Here is a 17,891-nt window from a genome sequence, read left to right as displayed (position 1 = left end):
GGTAATTTCCGCCTCTTGGATAGGCGCACCCTCCGGAGAGGTATATTTATCTATATGAACTGTGCTCACTTGATGCGAACACTACGTGTCTATAATTTGTACTGATGTGCAAGACGTTGCAGTTTGGACAAGTAATGTGGACGCTTATTAGACACAAGGAAAAAACATATTCTTCCAAAAAGTTTGAAATCAGACTCTCTGTGCATGTGCCAGAAGTATAATTTTTTCTAATTCGATAGTATATATCTCATTCGGTATATCGCATGTTACCGTAGAGGGGTCGATCCCAAATTTCGTCGCTTCACGGCAAAAATCGGTAGGATCGTTCCCTATTATATTTGGAACGACATCATTCTGCTTAGACAGATGTACAAAAATACAGTTCATCCTGGACTTTTAAACAAAAGATGAAGTTTTCATTTAAGTAATGACTGTTTAATACCCCATGATTTACAGTACAGACAAGTATGCATTATGTTCTCCACAAGAGACTTACAACTTCTCCACATGATAGCTGGAGAACTAATGACTTCAGATTTTAATAATGCCGAGTACTGCTGAATATATTGACAGGAAATTCTACCACAGTAAGTAACGCATAGTAGCTCAGTCTTTTCTGTAATTTTTCTCAGCAGTGTGAGGAGAATGAAGTAGAATACTCAGTGAAAAGACTCTCATAAATATACATCCTGTTATAATTTGTTAGTTATACTAACAATAAAATGGCAGTGAACTGACTGCCTGCTGCCAAAATGGCATTATCACAAACATATGTCCAAGGTAAATGTGTCTTCACTGTCTATGTTGATTTCAATAACTCACACAATACAGTTATCAAATTTATGATAATAAGTGCAATCACTCCCACCCTAATTAATAGCAACTATAATAATGTGTTTCAGAAAAGCTGCAACTAGTAAACTATTCATTCATGTGCCTTCATCAAGTATGAAATAAACATTCACATTCCATTATCAAATGAAATACTTTGTATTCCACCCAAAAGTAGAAAATTTTTTGTGTTACTCATTTAAAAATATAAATATACATTATATACCCTCATAAAAAAAAAATTTCAAATTTTGTTCCATCATCAAGTACAAAATATTTATTGACTTCAAAAACCAAAATCAAATTTCTTTTGCTTTAAAAATTAAGTACAAAAATTTAAAATTCAATTGAATTCATCAAAGTAAAACAAAATTTTTTTTTTTACTTCAAAAATTTAATACAAAAATTTAAAATTTAAAATTTAGTTCCATCATCAAATATCAAATTTTCTTTGGACTTCAAACATCAAGTATCAAAATAATATTCATTTGATTCCTCATCAAGTATCAAATTTTCTTTTGACTTCAAACATCAAGTATCAAAATTAATATTCATTTGAGTTCCATCATCAAGTATCAAATTTTCTTTTGACTTCAAACATCAAGTATCAAAATTAATATTCATTTGAGTTCCATCATCAAGTATCAAATATTCTTTTGACTTCAAACATCAAGTACAAAAATTTAAAATTCATTTGGTTCCACACAAGTACAAAAATTCTTTTGACTTCAAACATCAATACAAAAATTAAAATTCATTTGAGTTCCATCATCAAAGTATCAAATATTCTTTGATTTAACACCAAATATCAAAATTCATCGCTTTCCCAAAACCCAAAACAAATATTTATTTGAGTTCCCCTTACAAGTACAAAAATTCATTTGCTTTTAACACCAAGATCAAAAATTCATAGACTTCCCCACCAAGTATCAAAAATTCATTTGAGTTTCATCACAAGTTTCATGTATCAATATTCTTTGAGTTCCATACCAAGTACAAATATTATTTGACTTCCCAAAACCACTATCAAATATTCATTTTAGTTTTACACAAGTATTAAATATTTTTGATTGTAACACTAAGTATAAAAACTTTGACTTCCAACACCAAGTATCAAATATTCATTTGATTTCCATCACCAAGTATCACATATTCATTTAACTTCTAACACCAAATATAAAACATTCCTTTGAATTCTGTATCAAAATAACAAATATTTATTTGGCTTCTGTCATGAAGTATCAAATATTCATTTACTTTCAGCACTATGAGGAATGGACTTTCCTAATATATACCAGAAAAAATATATTTAATCTTCTAGACACCACCTAGTAGAAAATATGAAACACTATGTGCATTGTACACAATAAATGTAAGAAATGAGGAAAATGTAAGAAATAAATGTTTGTGTTGTGTTTTATCATGAAACTTTTAAATCACTGGTTGTGCTTTAAAACTACATATTTTTTGTGTAACAGAGTAGATATGGTACTTGCTTAAAATGAACATTTTTGTAATCATAGCAGGAATACTGCATAATGTCTCATTCGTTCCGACAGTTATGACATGCATTTCTATAACAGACATCAGGCTGGTACACAGGATATGCCTACATTTCTTCAGAAACATTCTTAATTCTGATTGTCTTAATACTAGGAAAGCAACAAGCAGGCATGTAATGTGATAAATTATACTACTTTTAAATATTTTACTGAATTAAAAGACTGTTGTGGAGGTGACTGCCCAATGGTCCTTGAACTTTAAAAACCTGACACTAACTGCAGATTCCCCAAGTCATCTGACACAATGGACTAATTTAGTAAGAAAGTCAACATTCATGGCAGATTTAGCCAGAAGTCCAAAGGCAAACTGCTCCAAAAGTCAATATCCATAACTTGACAGTGACATCATAGAATTGTAGTCAGTGAGAGGGCTAGTCCATTCTCTCACTCAGATTTAAGTTTTGGGATTTTTGGACTGAATGGGCCTTCAAAAGATGCAGGCTGTAATCATTGTGAACAGAGGAAAGTGCAACAGAAACCAAGCTTATAATAACTTTCTCACCTTTTTGCTGGTCATGGTTATACAGTTACTGTACATGCCACTATCATTCTGTATGTCCATATATACCAGGTCCTGCAATATACAGAGAAAAACAATAGTTGTACAAATGGTTCCAAAATGGCCATATATCATGCTTCATTTCCATCAACAATTAATTCTAACAGGAGCTGAAGATATGACCAGCACTGCTAGCAGCCAAAACACAGAAAAAACAAAACCTGCAAAACATCTCCTTATTTTCATAATGTTGACCTACTGCAGAAATTGGAAAGAACGGAAGACTTGAATAATTATATGAATATGGATAATTCTAAACAAATAAAATAAAAGAGCCAAAAAGGTTGAAACCAATTATAATACCAATGTGAAATTAAAGGATGAACATTAAAATCTCTTCAAGGGATCTATGTTTGTGAATTAAAGTAACATCAAAATAAAATCAAAGAACTCAGAACCTCAAAAACACCAATTAAGCCAAAATCTCACTATCGTCATAGAGCTATGCAACCCAGACTAAATGGCAAACAAAACATCACCGTATCATCAGCAACACAACCATAGAAAACATCACAGTTTCATCAACAACTATTCCTTGGCCAAAGGACACAGAAAACATCACAGTATCATCAGTAACACTACCTAGGCTAAAGGACATAGAAAACATCACAGTATCATCAGAAACACTACCATAGAAAACATCAAAGTTTCATAAACAACACGAATCCTTTGCCAAAGGACATAGAAAACGTCACAGTATCATCAGCAACACTACCTAGGCCAAAGGACATAGAAAACATCACAGTATCATCAGCAACATTACCTTGGCCAAAGGACATAGAAAACATCACCGTATCATCAGCAACACTACCTAGGCCAAAGGACATAGAAAACATCACAGTACCATCAGCAACACTACCTAGGCCAAAGGACATAGAAAACATCACAGTATTATCAGCAACACTACCTTGGCCAAAGGACATAGAAAACATCACAGTATCCTCAGCAACACTACCTAGGCCAAAGAACATAGAAAACATCACAGTATTATCAGCAACACTACCTTGGCCAAAGGACATAGAAAACATCACAGTATCGTCTGCAACACTACCTTGGCCAAAGAACATAGAAAACATCACAGTATCGTCAGCAACACTACCTTGGCCAAAGGACATAGAAAACATCACAGTATCGTCTGCAACACTACCTTGGCCAAAGGATATAGAAAACATCAACGTAGCATCAGCAACATTACCTTGGCCAAAGGATATAGAAAACATCACAGTATCATCAGCAACACTACCTAGGCCAAAGGACATAGAAAACATCACAGTATCATCAGCAACACTACCAAGGCCAAAGGATATAGAAAACATTACAGTATTATCAACAACATTACCTAGGCCAAAGAACATAGAAAACATCACAGTATCATCAGCAACATTACCTTGGCCGAAGGATATAGAAAACATTACAGTATTATCAGCAACATTACCTAGGCCAAAGGAAATAGAAAACATCACAGTATCATCAGCAACACTACCTACGCCAAAGGATATAGAAAACATTACAGTATTATCAGCAACACTACCTAGGCCAAAGGATATAGAAAACATCACAGTATCATCAGCAACATTACCTTGGCCAAAGGACATAGAAAACATCACAGTATCATCAGCAACATTACCTAGGCCAAAGGATATAGAAAACATCACAGTATCATCAGCAACACTACCTAGGCCAAAGGATATAGAAAACATTACAGTATTATTAGCAACACTACCTAGGCCAAAGGATACAGAAAACATCACAGTATCATCAGCAACATTACCTTGGCCAAAGGATATAGAAAACATTACAGTATTATCAGCAACATTACCTAGGCCAAAGGACATAGAAAACATCACAGTATCATCAGCAACATTACCTTGGCCAAAGGACATTACCTTGGCCAAAGAACACAGAAAACATCACAGTATTATCAGCAACCATTACCCAGGCCAAAGGACATAGAAAACATCACAGTATTATCAACAACCATTACCCAGGCCAAAGTATATAGAAAACATCACAGTATTATCAGCAACCATTACCCAGGCCAAAGGATATAGAAAACATCACAGTTTCATCAGCAACACTACCTTTGCTAAAGGACATAGAAAACATCACAGTATCATCAGCAACACTACCTTGGCCAAAGGACATAGAAAACATCACAGTATCATCAGCAACACTACCTAGGCCAAAGGACATAGAAAACATCACAGTATCATCAGCAACATTACCTAGGCCTAAGGACATAGAAAACATCACAGTATCATCAGCAACATTACCTAGGCCAAAGGACATAGAAAACATCACAGTATTATCAGCAACCATTACCCAAACCAAAGGACATAGAAAACATCACAGTATTATCAGCAACCATTACCCAGGCCAAAGGATATAGAAAACATCACAGTTTCATCAGCAACACTACCTTGGCTAAAGGCGTAGAAAACAACACAGTATCATCAGCAACACTACCTTGGCCAAAGGACATAGGAAACATCACAGTATCATCAGCAACACTACATAGGCCAAAGGACATAGAAAACATCACAGTATCATCAGCAACATTACCTAGGCCTAAGGATTAGAAAACATCACAATATCATCAGCAACATTACCTAGGCCAAAGGATATAGAAACATCACAGTATCTTTCAGCAACATTACCTTGACCGAAGGACATAGAAAGCATCACAGTATTATCAGCAACCATTACCCTGACCAAAGGACATAGAAAACATCACAGTATCATCAGCAACATTACCTTGGCCAAAGGACATAGAAAACATCACAGTATTATCAGCAACACTACCCAGGCCAAAGGACATAGAAAACATCACAGTATCATCAGCAACATTACCTTGGCCAAAGGACATAGAAAACATCACAGTATCATCAGCAACATTACCTTGGCCAAAGGACACAGAAAACATCATAGTATTATCAGCAACATTACCTAGGCCAAAGGACATAGAAACCATCACAGTATTATCAGCAACAATTACTCAGGCCAAAGGATATAGAAAACATCACAGTATCTTCAGCAACACTACCTAGGCCAAAGGACATAGAAAACATCACAGTATTATCAGCAACACTACCCAGGCCAAAGGATATAGAAAATGTCACAGTATCATCAGCAACACTACCCAGGCCAAAGGACATAGAAAACATCACAGTATCATCAGCAACATTACCTTGGCCAAAGGATATAGAAAACATCACAGTATCATCAGCAACATTACCTAGGCCAAAGGACATAGAAAACATCACAGTATCATCAGTAACATTACCTTGGCCAAAGGACATAGAAAACATCACAGTATTATCAGCAAAACTACCTAGGCCAAAGGACATAGAAAACATCACAGAATCATCAGCAACATTACCTAGGCCTAAGGACATAGAAAACATCACAGTATCATCAGCAACATTACCTAGGCCAAAGGACATAGAAAACATCACAGTATTATCAGCAACCATTACCCAGACCAAAGGACATAGAAAACATCACAGTATTATCAGCAACCATTACCCAGGCCAAAGGATATAGAAAACATCACAGTTTCATCAGCAACACTACCTTGGCTAAAGGCGTAGAAACAACACAGTATCATCAGCAACACTACCTTGGCCAAAGGACATAGAAAACATCACAGTATCATCAGCAACACTACATAGGCCAAAGGACATAGAAAACATCACAGTATCATCAGCAACATTACCTAGGCCTAAGGATATAGAAAACATCACAATATCATCAGCAACATTACCCAGGCCAAAGGATATAGAAAACATCACAGTATCATCAGCAACATTACCTTGACCGAAGGACATAGAAAGCATCACAGTTGCAACCATTACCCAGACCAAAGGACATAGAAAACATCACAGTATCATCAGCAACATTACCTTGGCCAAAGGACATAGAAAACATCACCGTATCATCAGCAACACTACCTAGGCCAAAGGACATAGAAAACATCACAGTATAATCAGCAACATTACCTAGGCCTAAGGATATAGAAAACATCACAATATCATCAGCAACATTACCTAGGCCAAAGGATATAGAAAACATCACAGTATCATCAGCAACATTACCTTGACTGAAGGACATAGAAAGCATCACAGTATTATCAGCAACCATTACCCAGACCAAAGGACATAGAAAACATCACAGTATCATCAGCAACATTACCTTGGCCAAAGGACATAGAAAACATCACAGTATCATCAGCAACACTACCTAGGCCAAAGGACATAGAAAACATCACAGTTTCATCAGCAACACTACCTTGGCTAAAGGCGTAGAAAACAACACAGTATCATCAGCAACACTACCTTGGCCAAAGGACATAGAAAACATCACAGTATCATCAGCAACACTACATAGGCCAAAGGACATAGAAAACATCACAGTATCATCAGCAACATTACCTAGGCCTAAGGATATAGAAAACATCACAATATCATCAGCAACATTACCTAGGCCAAAGGATATAGAAAACATCACAGTATCATCAGCAACATTACCTTGACCGAAGGACATAGAAAGCATCACAGTATTATCAGCAACCATTACCCAGACCAAAGGACATAGAAAACATCACAGTATCATCAGCAACATTACCTTGGCCTAAGGACATAGAAAACATCACAGTATTATCAGCAACAATACCCAGGCCAAAGGACATAGAAAACATCACAGTATCATCAGCAACATTACCTTGGCCAAAGGACATAGAAAACATCACAGTATCATCAGCAACATTACCTTGGCCAAAGGACATAGAAAACATCATAGTATTATCAGCAACATTACCTAGGCCAAAGGACATAGAAACCATCACAGTATTATCAGCAACAATTACTCAGGCCAAAGGATATAGAAAACATCACAGTATCTTCAGCAACACTACCTAGGCCAAAGGACATAGAAAACATCACAGTATTATCAGCAACACTACCCAGGCCAAAGGATATAGAAAATGTCACAGTATCATCAGCAACACAACCCAGGCCAAAGGACATAGAAAACGTCACAGTATCATCAGCAACATTACCTTGGCCAAAGGATATAGAAAAAATCACAGTATCATCAGCAACATTACCTAGGCCAAAGGACATAGAAAACATCACAGTATCATCAGCAACATTACCCAGGCCAAAGGACATAGAAAACATCAACGTAGCATCAGCAACACTACCTAGGCCAAATGATATAGAAAACGTCACAGTATCATCAGCAACATTACCTAGGCCAAAGGATATAGAAAACATCGCAGTATCATCAGCAACATTACCTAGGCCAAAGGACATAGAAAACATCGCAGTATCATCAGCAACATTACCTTGGCCAAAGGACATAGAAAACATCACAGTATCATCAGCAACATTACCTTGGCCAAAGGACATAGGAAACATCACAGTCTCATCAGCAACATTACCTTGGCCAAAGGACATAGAAAACCTCACAGTATCATCAGCAACATAACCTTGGCCAAATGACATAGAAAACATCACTGTATCATCAGCAACATTACCTTGGCCAAAGGACATAGAAAACATCACAGTATCATCAGCAACACTACCCAGGCCAAAGGACATAGAAAACATCACAGTATCATCAGCAACATTACCTTGGCCAAATGACATAGAAAACATCACTGTATCATCAGCAACACTACCCAGGCCAAAGGACATAGAAAACATCACAGTATCATCAGCAACATTACCTTGGCCAAATGACATAGAAAACATCACTGTATCATCAGCAACACTACCCAGGCCAAAGGACATAGAAAACATCACAGTATCATCAGCAACATTACCTTGGCCAAATGACATAGAAAACATCACAGTATCATCAGCAATATTCCCTTGGCCAAAGGATATAGAAAACATCACAGTTTCATCAGAAACACTACCTAGGCCAAAGGATATAGAAAACATCACAGTATTATCAGCAACATTACCTAGGCCATAGGATATAGAAAACACCACAGTATTATCAGCAACCATTACCCAGGCCAAAGGATATAGAAAACATCACAGTATTATCAGCAACCATTACCCAGACTCAAGGATATAGAAAACATCACAGTATCATCAGCAACACTACCTAGGCCAAAGGACATAGAAAACATCACAGTATTATCAGCAACCATTACCCAGGCCAAAGGACATAGAAAACATCACAGTATTATCAGCAACCATTACCCAGGCCAAAGGATATAGAAAACATCACAGTATCATCAGAAACATTACCTTGGCCAAAGGACATAGAAAACATCACAGTATCATCAGCAACATTACCTAGGCCAAAGGACATAGAAAACATCACAGTATCATCAGCTACATTACCTAGGCCAAAGGACATAGAAAACATCACAGTATCATCAGCAACATTACCTTGGCCAAAGGACATAGACAACATCACAGTATCATCAGCAACATTACCTAGGCCAAAGGACATAGAAAACATCACAGTATCATCAGCAACATTACCTTGGCCAAAGGATATAGAAAACGTCACAGTATCATCAGCAACATTAACTAGGCCAAAGGATATACAAAACATCACAGTATCATCAGCAACACTACCTAGGCCAAAGGAAATAGAAAACATCACAGTATCATCAGCAACATTACCTTGGCCAAAGGACATAGAAAACATCACAGTATCATCAGCAACATTACCTAGGCCAAAGGACATAGAAAACATCACAGTATCATCAGCAACACTACATAGGCCAAAGGACATAGAAAACATCACAGGATCGTCAGCAACATTACCTAGGCCTAAGGATATAGAAAACATCACAATATCATCAGCAATATTACCTAGGCCAAAGGATATAGTAAACATCACAGTACCATCAGCAACATTACCTTGACCAAAGGACATACAAAAAATCACAGTATTATCAGCAACCATTACCCAGACCAAAGGACATAGAAAACATCACAGTATCATCAGCAACATTACCTTGGCCAAAGGACATAGAAAACATCACAGTATTATCAGCAACACTACCCAGGCCAAAGGACATAGAAAACATCACAGTATCATCAGCAACATTACCTTGGCCAAAGGACATAGAAAACATCACAGTATCATCAGCAACATTACCTTGGCCAAAGGACATAGAAAACATCATAGTATTATCAGCAACATTACCTAGGCCAAAGGACATAGAAACCATCACAGTATTATCAGCAACAATTACTCAGGCCAAAGGATATAGAAAACATCACAGTATCATCAGCAACATTACCTAGGTCAAAGGACATAGAAAACATCACAGTATCATCAGCAACACTACCTAGGCAAAAGGACATAGAAAACCTCACAGTATCATCAGCAACCATTACCCAGGCCAAAGGACATAGAAAACGTCACAGTATCATCAGTAACACTACCTAGGCCAAAGGACATAGAAACATCACAGTATCATCAGCAACACTACCTAGGCCAAAGGACATAGAAAACGTCACAGTATCATCAGCAACATTACCTAGGCCAAAGGATATAGAAAACATCACAGTATCATCAGCAACACCTCCTAGGCAAAAGGACATAGAAACATCACAGTATCATCTGCAACATTACCTAGGCCAAAGGACATGGAAAACATCACAGTATCATCAGCAACATTGCCTTGGCCAAAGGACATTATCTAGGCCAAAGGATATAGAAAACATCACAGTTTTATCAGAAACATTACCTAGGCGAAAATATACAGAAAACGTCACAGTATTATCAGCAACATTACCTAGGCCAAAGGATATAGAAAACATCACAGTATCACCAGCAACACTACCTAGGCCAAAGGATATAGAAAACATCACAGTATCATCAGCAACATTGCCTTGGCCAAAGGACATTATCTAGGCCAAAGGATATAGAAAACATCACAGTTTTATCAGAAACATTACCTAGGCCAAAATATACAGAAAACGTCACAGTATTATCAGCAACATTACCTAGGCCGAAGGATATAGAAAACATCACAGTATCACCAGCAACACTATCTAGGCTAAAGGATATAGAAAACATCACAGTATCACCAGCAACACTACCTAGGCCAAAGGACATAGAAAACATCACAGTATCATCAGCAACATTGCCTTGGCCAAAGGACATTATCTAGGCCAAAGGATATAGAAAACATCACAGTTTTATCAGAAACATTACCTAGGCCAAAATATACAGAAAACGTCACAGTATTATCAGCAACATTACCTAGGCCAAAGGATATAGAAAACATCACAGTATCACCAGCAACATTACCTAGGCCAAAGGACATAGAAAATATCACAGTATCATCAACAACACTACCATAGAAAACATCAGTTTCATCAACAACACTTCCATGGCCAAAGGACATAGGAAACACCACAGTATCTTCAGCAACACTACCTAGGCCAAAGGACATAGAAAACATTACAGTATCACTGGCAACACTACCTAGGCCAAAGAACATAGAAAACATCACAGTATCATCAGCAACACTACCTTGGCCAATGGCCATACAAAACATCACAGTTTCATCGGCAACACTACCTAGGCAAAAGGAACACTACCTAGGCCAAAGAACATAGAAAACATCACAGTTTCATCAGCAACACTACTTAGGTCAAAGGACATAGAAAACATCAAAGTATCATCGGCAACACTTCATTGGCCAAAGGACATAGAAAACATCACAGTTTCATCGGCAACACTACCTTGGCCAAAGGACATAGAAAACATCACAGTTTCATAAGTAACACTACCTAGGCCAAAGGACATAGAAAACATGATAATATCATGAAACAGCAGTAGTACCTTGGTTGAATTACATAAGGAAACACCATATCATTGGAGAGAATCTTACATAGACTTAACTGCATAGAGAGTATCACACTATCAATTAACAACACCACATAGGCTGAATGGCAAAGAGAAAATCACCATATCATCAAAGAAACTAACAAGATTACCTAAGCTACATGAAAGAAAGAATGACAAAGAGTTCTGAAAATAACAATAACCTAAGCTAAATAATGGTATGAAAATATATTACATTATCAAATTCAAGAACTATGGAAAACACAATGCACTGGCTAAATGACAGAAAGAAACATCACATCATCTTAGACCTATGAAACACATATAATTAAATACATCATCATAATGAGATTGGAACAGGAAGCTCTGAAAACAGCAATAGCAGCTGGGTTTAGTGACAGGAGAGACATCAAAATACTACAAAACTGGATCACAATGCCATAAAAACTAGCATTAGATTAAGTACAGAGCTATAAAACACTTTTATAAGCCCGAATATAAGAACACTATAACAGATAGAACAGTACAGTATTACCAAATGTTTGCTTAGGAAAACAATATTTAAAGTTTACATGCTATGAAATCTTTGATGTATGTGTAAGGGTAGGTTGGAGCCTTTCTGTGATTTATTTAAATGAATGGACAGGTTCTGGTATGCCTATCAATATAAAACTGGTGTAATGCAGATCAGAGGGGACATCTCTTAATGGCTTCAAGTGGATTGCATAGAAAATTAATTCCTTGGTTAAAGTTGATTATTTTTTCTATATGTGGAAAAAGATGCTTTACAATGTGTCTTATGTGTTTCAGTAGTATAATCAAACATCATAAATAATCAGATACTAGATTGATTAAACTTCATAAAATCAGCAATTATTAGTTGAATTCCGACTCTTCTTAGTGTTACCATTACTACATTTGAAACATTCAAGGTTTACAAGTATTTTATCAAAACACAGAAATATCTGGTAAACGAGCAACATCTTTACCAACAATTTACCTCTCCATTACATGCTCTACCATACTGTCCTGTACCACTTGATACTTAAAACATTCTCAAAAAGCTGTGCCCCTTTATAAATAAATGTCATTTGTAAAGAAACAAAAAATACAATTGCTGTTAATAAGAAATTTCAGTAGTACTGTAAATGCATCAAAATGAAGGTGTGTAACAGTTCTTTGAACTGTCTAATAGTGTAGCCCCTTCAGTATGCAGTCTTTCTCAGGAATTCAATGTATATATCAGTAAATTGACAATTGTTTTGTAGATTTAAGATTGTATGACAACAACAAAAGAAAATAATGTGAAGTTATCAAATTATTATTGCTATTTTTCTTATGAAGGTTTTGAAACTTAAGTTACTGACAGATTGTATGTTATGGAAACACAGTATATGTTGTTTTTACTAATTTTTCCATCCAAAATAGAAAAGCATTTGTAACGGTTACCAGAGGTAAATAGCCTTAATTATAAAGCATTATATTCAACAACCATTAATTATAATTCCTCCATGGTGTACTGGTCAAGAATGCAGAAAAGAATTTATTGCTGAGTCAGCCTGGGTTCAATTCCAGACACAACCTACATGTGATTGAAACGAATGAAACATGGCATGAAGTTGGTAATAAAATCAAGAACAGTGTCAACTTATTTTTTCTTGAAACCTACTGTAAATTCCATATTGTTATATAATTCTTCTAGTCAAAACAGAACACCAGAATATTTTGCAGCTTTTACACATTTTAAGCATTTTCTACTATCTAATAACAACAAACAATTACAGAATCTATTTATGTACATAACAATAAACATAAGTACAAATTAATTCTTGCATCCATAATTACACAAGTGGCATGCTGACACCACCTACCAGTTAATGTTTCCTGGAGTAAATTAAATTTAATTTACCAGAAATAGGTATTAATTACTCTCTAATGTTTTTTACAGGTTAGAAGAGACCTTTTAAATGTTAAAACAAGATATCTTCTCTTTTAAATTAATAAGGCATACAGACTCCGCTCTGGATTCATAACTAACTGAAATGATTAACAGTGGTAAAACGATCCCTGCAAATTAATATGCAAGTTGTATTTGTACAAACAAGTTTTATTTCATCCTCAGTCTTTCATTAAATGTTGTCAAGGGTATTCTTAAAAGAAATAATTTTGCCTGTTCCACAAACACTCAATATATCTGTGCACTAGCATTTACCTTATAAGCCAGGCAATCAGATAAATTGATTAAAGTTTTGCATATACAGTTAAAGCTTTAGATGTCATCTTTGTTGGAACAGCCACTTACCTCAGGCTGCGAGCCAGTCATATTACTTCCAAAACTGACAGTTTGCTTAATTTCAACTTGTCTTAAGCAGCCACCTGCCTTAAGCTGCCAGATTGTGTTTCTCCCTTAGCTGGTTGCTAAATGCAGGTTTGACCGTACATGTCTTAATAATAGTTCTCAAGGATGTTTTAGATAGAACACCCTGCAAACCAGGTTCACTGCATTCTGTCAATCATCTAACACTAACTGTAAAGAAGAATTGTTTGAAAATATTGATAATGTTTTACCGAAAAATACTCAATAGCTTTGAAGATTTTTTTCTAAATAAAGCAATTACAGCAAATCCTGGAAAATCTGATGTAGGTTTTCTGTAATTAGGATTAACCATTTCAACTGATGTTTTCATACAATAACTTTACATCAATATTTTTGCCATTTTAGGCTGAATTATCGTCTCAGATGTCAACATCCTCCCAACAAAAGTAAACAGATTTTTCCATTTTGCTATAATCTCAAAGAAAGCATAGACAAAACATGTTAAATATAATTTCTTGTCTTATAAATCCCACTGGAGACAGAAATATCAAAGTTCCCATTTTCTGTTTATAAGAAAGGAGTAACAAGCTTACAACACACAATTCAACTGTGATTTACAAATAGAAAAGCTTGGTATATAAAACAAAACTTTATAAAAGATATTTCTTGTCTGTCTGAAAGCTGGAAATATTTCAGAAAATAGTCATACTTTTCAATTAATGTACCAGACTGATTTATTCAGCAAATATAGCTACTGTAGATACTCGTGTATAATGTGCAGTTTTTTTTACGCCAAGGACCACCCCCAAATTGTGGGTGCGTATTCTACACAGGCATAGACAAATTTACAGCTTCAAAAAAAAGTTTTTTTTATGATTTTCACCATTTTGGTAAATTGCCTCGTTATAATTGTCTCGGCTAAAAGTTAATGGTTTTAATTGAGAAGTTGATGTCACTTTGAAAGATGCCATTCCGAGAAATGAAAATTGCTTTCTATTTATTCATAAAGTTATTTAATTTTTAAATAAGAGACAATAATAAAACAATATTTTATTGGTTTTATTTTTAAGCAAACAAAAATCGATAGTACAGCGGGACCGATTCTGCTCTCCGCCAGGAGGTAATGGTGTCGATGTAAATCCAACTTTCGTTTTCAATCTACCTCAAAATCAATTAAAGTGTTTGTAAGTGATCCTCCACTTAAATGCCCCGCCTCCAATTTATCATTCTGACCCCATATATTTCCATTGAGGTTCACTGATAAACCAAACAATTAATATCATATACAATGCCAAAACATGTTCATTTGAGTTTTGATGTTCAGATCAGAACTAACTTGAGAAAGTGATACTTACTGTCCCTTTGTACTTTTCATTCTCCAGAAGAATATAGCCACATCAATCTTTCTAAAAAAATTTTGGCCAACAGACATGAAAATTGTCCAATTTCACAAAGTCTAGAGGGAAATAATTTTATAAAAATTTTCTCATATTACCTAATATTGAAAACAACATGATTCTTCAGATAAAGATATCAAAAGGGATGATTTTCATCTATACAAGGTACATAGCAACTCAAAAATCAAATATCAAAGCAGAATAAGGTACTGATGGTGCCAAAATTCCCCAACTAAGAATAAATCCACTGACAAGGGATTCATGCCACAAACTATCTTATTTAATTTTATGCTTTTTGATGAAATACTGTGTTTTATAGGCCTAATTATAGTAAAGGAACCAGCGTGGGAGCCATCTGTCAAGATGCGTAATGGCGTGCAGGTTTTTGAACACTAATTTTTCACTTGGCATGGTCACAGAGGTATAAATTAAAGCTGTTTTCTGTTTAAATTTCATTGTGGATGTATTTTTAAAATTTTGGTAGAAAAAATTGGGAGAGGATGTTGTATTTTGTGAAGTGAAACTCAATTTTAGTATGAGTAGTACTTTCAGGTCAAAACAGTGTGATTTAGATGTGATGACAAGCGAAATACATGACCCCTACTTTTACTCTTCATTTTACATCAGTTTTATCATAACTCTTTAAAATGAGGTAAGGATTTGTTCTCTGAAATGGGTCTAGCTATGTTTGGTAGCTCTTTAAAAAATGTCAGTTTTATATAGAATATATAGGGAATACTGTTTATTGTAGTGTGACCTTATAACTGAGATATAATCCATATCAGTCCCTGCATATATCACTGACTGTGAGTGATATATGATATATTCTATGTATACACCGTGTATCAATTTCTATTATTTTTTATTTTGCATATAACAGGTTGAAAATTTTAGTTGCTTTGTATTCTATAGTATATATTTCTATTGTAATAACGTAACTTAAATGCTCATAATGCCTTTGTTTAGAATGTGACTGCTACATTTTTTTTAGGAACATAAAATTTATTGATTTCTGGTCACATCCTGTATTCGATAACTGGATTCTCTAATAATTGTTATTGAATATTGATTAACAAAATAGGAAGTTTTATTGAACTCATTGTCTTTTATTACCTCCCTTTATTGTTCTAATGGAATAAGTTCATGTGCAGTAATGAAAGTAGTGTTATTCTAACCACATAATTATGCGTAACATTCATTTGGACAGCTGTTTCATCTGATTTTAACATAAAAATTATAGCCTTATGGAACTTTAATTTGAGTTTCATAATGTTAGAAATGATTTGGACCTTTTTGCTTTGTCCATCTTTATCACGTCGCTAGACATTTGACGTCATTTCTTTTTACACATGTTTGTCTCCTACACTTAGATTAAAATTGTTGCAAAATGCATAGCAAGAAGAAACTGTGCTTGTTTTTGAGTGAATATGGCATTATCTTACTTTGACCCAAAAAAATTTACTTTAACAATAGGTACTTCCGCACTCCTCTGAGATATATTCTATATTCACTCAAAACAAACAAATGCTCTCTAATATATTACCATCTTTTCCTAAGCATATTGATTTATTGATATATGTCACAATCAACAATATCAAAAACAGTTTTCGGCAGATAGAAGAACAATAAAGTTGTAACCAGCAATTATTTACCCCCAAGTGAAATCCTGTATCTATTTCCTCAGAGCATTGCAAGCTATCACAAGAGGTATTTGCCAAAATATCTAAATAATGCAGAAATAAAACACTGTTTATATTAGATTTATATCAGAGGTTAACTATTTTTGCTCCTTAATGATTTAAAGTTGGTGCAGAGGCAAGTATGGGTCTGAAGTCTTCAGAAAACATACCATTTTGGAAAGGTGTTAGGAAACATAAGGTAGGTTTAAGACTTTTGATATTTACAGGACACTAAAAGTTAGATACATACATTAGAAATCAACAGACATAGGTAATTAATGAAACCCATCTGAAAGACCACATATTGACAGAGACAACCAGTGCCCCATATCTAAGTCTTAATTAACAGAGGCGTCTGGATTTATTTCAGATTTTAACATTGCAAATAAAGACCAAATTTATATGACTTTTCAAAATTGGTCTATATGATTGTATTGGTTTGACTGTATAAAGTACAATGTACTATTCTTTTTTCTTTTGATGGTAACCCCATGTGCCCCTTTGGGCATTAATTCTTCATGCACAGGCACCTGGGTAGAACCATTGACCAGCGGGCACCTAGGTGGAACCACTGACTTTCCATAAGCCAGCTGGATGACTTCCTCACATGCACAGTAATATTCACATATCTTACCAGTGATCATGATGAGCACTGACAAACTACTTTTGACTTAGTTTTATATGTAATTTGTGCGTCACAACATAAATGAATTTGATTTT

At 35.2% G+C, this 17,891-nt stretch overlaps 2 protein-coding genes across 6 annotated transcripts in view; one reads left to right on the top strand and one right to left on the bottom strand.

Moving 5' to 3' along the window:
* The window catches only part of LOC123560653 (thrombospondin type-1 domain-containing protein 7A-like), a 443,009-nt gene that overhangs the window by 374,910 nt on the left and 50,208 nt on the right, over positions 1-17,891 (bottom strand). For all 5 annotated transcript variants that reach the window (XM_053553308.1, XM_053553307.1, XM_053553309.1 and 2 more), the window contains exon 2: positions 2,896-2,967. The gene's annotated coding sequence lies outside the window, so the exon portion shown is untranslated. The remainder of the gene's footprint in view (positions 1-2,895; positions 2,968-17,891) is intronic.
* Positions 2,211-4,905, top strand: LOC128546449 (hepatitis A virus cellular receptor 1-like). Its single transcript, XM_053516967.1, has 3 exons — positions 2,211-2,221; positions 3,588-4,512; positions 4,735-4,905. Exons 1-3 carry the CDS (start codon positions 2,211-2,213, stop codon positions 4,903-4,905), a joined length of 1,107 nt encoding a protein of 368 aa, XP_053372942.1.

This window comes from Mercenaria mercenaria, chromosome 10, assembly GCF_021730395.1.
Source record: "Mercenaria mercenaria strain notata chromosome 10, MADL_Memer_1, whole genome shotgun sequence".
NCBI lineage: Eukaryota > Metazoa > Mollusca > Bivalvia > Venerida > Veneridae > Mercenaria > Mercenaria mercenaria.
The sequence above is the reverse complement of the archived record's forward strand: the minus strand, read 5'-3'. Positions and strand labels throughout refer to the sequence as shown.